This window comes from Caretta caretta, chromosome 7 (assembly GCF_965140235.1).
Source record: "Caretta caretta isolate rCarCar2 chromosome 7, rCarCar1.hap1, whole genome shotgun sequence".
NCBI classification, from domain to species: domain Eukaryota; kingdom Metazoa; phylum Chordata; order Testudines; family Cheloniidae; genus Caretta; species Caretta caretta.
In genome coordinates this window covers 24821692-24826628 of record NC_134212.1, presented here as the reverse complement: position 1 = coordinate 24826628, position 4937 = coordinate 24821692, and the positions used below count along the sequence as shown (strand labels likewise).

The following is a 4937-nucleotide window of genomic DNA, read 5'->3' as shown; positions in this document are numbered from 1 at the left end:
CAGCTGCTCCAAAGGGTGGGTTAGTGTGGGGGTATTTTATGCCTGGGAGTGGACATGAATTGTAATGCTGCTGTTGCCAAGATTCACAAACTCTGCAGCCACAGGGAGCTGGTGAGTGGGTAACTAGTTCCACCTGTTGGCTGACCCCAACCTGCAGCTCATCTGGATTTTCAGCTTGAGGGGTACTAAAGGGCTCACTGACACCTCTTTAAATATCCTGCTCAATATCCAGAGAAGCTGAGACGAAGGGAGAGTGCAGTGCCCCTTCTCCTCCACTTCCTCTGAGGTGGCTGTAACTTGAGACCCTGCTCCTCTGGCTCCTGCGTGCCCGTCTCCTTGGACACCAGGGGCTGCAGGAACTAGCTTGTACCAAACACACAGCAGCTAGCGGCTAGCTAACCTCCTGCTCCAGGCCATGAGGGGTCTACTGACCACAAGGGACCAGCACCGCTGGAAAGAATTGATTGAGAAAGAGGCTTTTAGCAGGGTCAGCTGGAAGGTAAAGTATGGGCACAAGTTCCCCAGGCTAGAGCCTTGCAGTGGCCCCAGGAGGAAATGTATTCTACCTGCTATCTGCCCTCCCAAGGAGCAGGAGAAGAGGCTCAGTCCCCCTAGGACCCAGGAGGAGGAAACTGGCTTTAAGAAGCAGGGGGAGGGGGTAAGCCTCCCCAGGAAGCAGGAGGATAAGGGTCAGGAGCCCCTTCTTAAGGAAATGAGACCTGCCACCCCCAAGACCAAGCATCTGCTGTACCAGGGCATCTCCCAGGAAGGCCAAGGGAGGCACCTGTACCTGCAGGAGAGAAAGCTGAAGAGTCCTGAGGAGAAATTCCACTATCCAGTCCTGTCATCCTGGGAGTATGGCTGGCGCTTAGGTAAGGTGGAAGGCTGCCAAAAGAATGATTGTTTGGGTTGGAAATTTAACACTAGCTAATGTTCTTCAACCCGTTTCTTCTCTGTCTACCCCAACCCCCTGCTTCTTGGATCCAGCTGGAACAAAAACAACAAAAGTAGTTAATCCAAAATGTTTCCCTCTAGTTACTAGCTGATCTCTCTAGCTATGATTCAGCAAGTGCCTACACATGTGTTTAACTTTACTCGCCAGAGTCATCCCATGGATGTCAACGGGCCTGCTCATGAGAGTAAAGTTAAGCATGTTTCTACTGCCAGGATATAATTTTCTATATCTCCTCCTCACTTGACCCCAGTGCCTAACCAGCTGGGGTTTGTATATTTAATTTTTTTAAAGTCAGTGTGTTCAGTGTGTGGTGTGATGAAAAATGTAGCAGAACATCAATTCTTCCATGCAGAGAGAAGGATACGAAAGGAAGGGGGCTTGAGAGAGGAGGGGGCTCAGTGTGGACCCTTTCTGTTCCTGGCCAAAATCCCAACCAGCAACAAACCCAGAAGGCAATCTGCCAAGGGCCCCAGTACAGTCTGGTCTTTTTCCGTCACTGGTGGAACACATGCATGCATTTTGTACGTTACATTTTAAAAGTATCTGATGAAAGCTTACCAAAGCTTAGGTCATTCAGAGTCAAGAGCCTCACTCTTATTAACATACCGAATTGCAATCTTACAGGGGATCCAAATAGGGCACAATGCAACCAGTACACTATGGGGGGCTCCTGTGAAGTTTTGATTTCATTGGAATTGAAGGTACTCTGAGCTTTGCAGGATTGGGCCCAAGGTCACTTTCAGCTTTGCCTCTGCCCTTTCATAATGTCAGTGTAATTATCAGAGCAACAAGGTGGGCGAGGTAATATCTTTTATTGGACCAACTTCTGTTGGCAGATGAGACAAGCTTTCAAACTTACACAGAGCTCTTCTGCAGGTCTGGGGAAAGTAGTCCGAATGCTCAGACTCTGAGCACATTTCCCAGACCTGAAGAAGAGCTGTGTGTGGCTGGAAAGCTCGTCTCATCTGCCAACAGAAGTCGGTCCAATAAAAGATATTACCTTACCTGCCTTGTCTCTCCAATATCCCATGACCGACACTGCTACAACAACACGGCATACAATAATGTAATTGTCAGACTGTTTCAGACGTAAAAGCTAATCAAATGTGCTTATTTTTTAGGGGACGTTATTACTGAAATCAAGGCTCCACTTCATGCTAGGTCTGGAATTGTAAAGGATACTTTCTACATCAGAAGTGGAGTCTTCCATCATCCATCAAAAAGTGACAGGCTGTCGTGAGCTTTGGTGTTTATTACAAACATTCGAAATGCAAAACTCCGTGCTGTTGCCAGTGTGACTGGTTTTATGTCAGATCTGCTAACTCTGTAATTATTTCCCTCTTTAATTGTTTCTGTGGGAGACCAGTTTAAGGTTTCTAATTCAGAACCTGCTCTAGTCTCTGTATATTTTTAACTTTCTAATGTATTCATTTGAAACTAATTTTGTTTTATTTTCAGGCTGTCTTCTGGATTTAAATGTACCTGCAACATAAACCCTGTAACTTTATTACTCTAATGTAGAAAACTTTGGAGTTTTCACTTTGTTTCCTTGTCTAGGTTATCACATTAAAAAATTTAAAGAGCCCGTCTACAGCTGAACAATCATAGTTCCACAGCGGTGACTTGGGCAGAACTAAACAACACAAAACCGAGTGAAATAAAATCCATTCAGTGAAAGTGATAATAAATTTCTAGGTAGTAATATGTCTAAAAGATCACTCCTTTAAATATTTTCTTTAATTTTATATAGCATCTAATATCCCCACAAATAACCTTAGCATTTGACTGAAATTTGATAGTAGCAGGAAGTCTCCTTTAATTGTTTCCAGGCCTATAAATTACTAGAGAAACTAATATTGTGGAATCCCTGATGATGAGCATGTTCGAAAACAAAACAGCACTTTACCTTGAGACAGCTGTGTATTTTTGTGGTATAAGCACAGACATGGGAGCCAGGAACACAAGTTCCCCTCTTTGCTCTGATACTGGTTGTGTCTCTGACTTTGGGTAAGTCATGCAACCTCTCTGCCTCAGTCTTCCTTCCCTGTGATAAGGGGAAAGCTCTTTACCTAAGTACGTTGAGCGTTGGGGTGATGCATGTTAGTCAATGCTCTGAAAAGCACTTGAAAAATGAAAAGTAGTTAACAATCTTTTGTCTTCAGAATCATCCAGTCTCATAGACCTTTGTTCTTTACCCAGTTTTTCTCTGTAGTTACTTCAGATCATTTCTTTTACCTCTTTCACCTGGTTTCCAATTTCAGTCCTTAAGCTAACCTTCAGCAACTAGTTTACAGGTCTGTCTCCTCTTCCCCTCTCCCACTGGGAGAAAGCCATAAGAGGTGCCAGGGAACTTGAGGGCCGCATAGTAGAAGATGCGGAGGGGTCACCGTGATGATTAATGCTGCTTCTGGTTGCATATTAACTCGACTGCATTTGTGCTCAGAAATCTTGAGATCAGCCAGGGAAGTTGCACAAGGCTTCTAACCCCCTGCTCCTCCCACACATGGCTCCACTGCCTAAATCCACCAAGCACCAGGGGTTCTCAGAGGCAAATAAATTGGTTAGTCTCTAGGGTGCCACAAGTACTCCTTTTCTTTTTGCGGATACAGACTAACACGGCTGTTACTCTGAAATCTATAAAGCTGGTATCCTAAACTCCACAGACATTCACGCTCCTCCTGTACACCCATCCTAGCCAGGTTTACTAGAGCTGGGTCACTTCTTCTCCTGGAGGCAGATTGAACAATCCAGTCCCAAGAAATTTCAGTCCATATTACTGGCTGCACGGAATGTTGTTTTACAAGGTACTTTGTGATGATCACTAGGTGGTTAGGCTGAACAGAGTCTGAGGGGATGGCACATTATGCTGTGCTAGTCTGGCCCAGCTGTTGCAGGGTCTTCATCTATCTCTGTATCTGCTTTCTTTAAGAACGTGTCTGTCAATCATACTAAATCTCGGAAGATGAGGCTGAAACCTGAAGTCAAAAACTACATTTAACACTCAAAAGTAGCTGAAGAGCCTCTGAGAGCTGGGTAACTTGGAGAAAGGAGAACAGCAAATAATATTCTACAAGAAATAGTATAGAGCAGTTATTATCCTGGGAGCCCCCGTGTGAAGTGTAGGAATTCAGCATCTAACCCAAATATGCCCATGTCTCTAGAAAAAATTCATTGGTACAAAAGCCTTGAAATGTCCAACTGCCAGCAATGCCCCTCTGCCATGTACATTGGTCAAACTGGACAGTCTCTACGTAAAAGAATAAATGGACACAAATCAGATGTCAAGAATTATAACATTCATAAACCAGTCGGAGAACACTTCAATCTCTCTGGTCACGCAATCACAGACATGAAGGTCGCTATCTTAAAACAAAAAAACTTCAAATCCAGACTCCAGCGAGAAACTGCTGAATTGGAATTCATTTGCAAATTGGATACTATTAATTTAGGCTTAAATAGAGACTGGGAGTGGCTAAGTCATTATGCAAGGTAGCCTGTTTCCTCTTGTTTTTTCCTACCCCCCCCCCCAGATGTTCTGGTTTAACTTGGATTTAAACTTGGAGAGTGGTCAGTTTAGATGAGCTATTACCAGCAGGAGAGTGAGTTTGTGTGTGTATGGGGGTGGGGGGGATGTGAGAAAACCTGGATTTGTGCAGGAAATAGCCCGACTTGATTATGTAAAGAGTTGTCACTTTGGATGGGCTAGCACCAGCAGGAGAGTGAATTTGCGTGGGGGGGTGGAGGGTGAGAAAACCTGGATTTGTGCTGGAAATGGCCCACCTGATGATCACTTTAGATAAGCTATTACCAGCAGGACAGTGGGGTGGGAGGAGGTATTGTTTCATATTCTCTGTGTATATATAAAGTCTGCTGCAGTTTCCACGGTATGCATCCGATGAAGTGAGCTGTAGCTCACGAAAGCTCATGCTCAAATAAATTGGTTAGTCTCTAAGGTGCCACAAGTACTCCTTTTCTTTTTGCG

General features: G+C 44.5%; 1 protein-coding gene across 1 annotated transcript; it reads left to right on the top strand.

Annotated features, from left to right (window-relative positions):
* Window positions 1-328: 328 nt before the first annotated feature.
* Window positions 329-2537, top strand: LOC125640428 (protein SPMIP1). Its single transcript, XM_048858936.2, has 2 exons — window positions 329-872; window positions 2077-2537. Exons 1-2 carry the CDS (start codon window positions 416-418, stop codon window positions 2193-2195), a joined length of 576 nt encoding a protein of 191 aa, XP_048714893.1. The 5' UTR covers window positions 329-415; the 3' UTR covers window positions 2196-2537.
* Window positions 2538-4937: the final 2400 nt, after the last annotated feature.

Excerpts from the sequence above, each read along its gene's own strand:
- LOC125640428 (XM_048858936.2), top strand. The coding sequence starts at position 416 with ATGAGGGGTCTACTGACCACAAGGGACCAGCACCGCTGGAAAGAATTG. Across the intron at positions 873-2,076 it reads GGAGTATGGCTGGCGCTTAG|GGGACGTTATTACTGAAATC; the intron begins GTAAGGTGGAAG and ends CTTATTTTTTAG.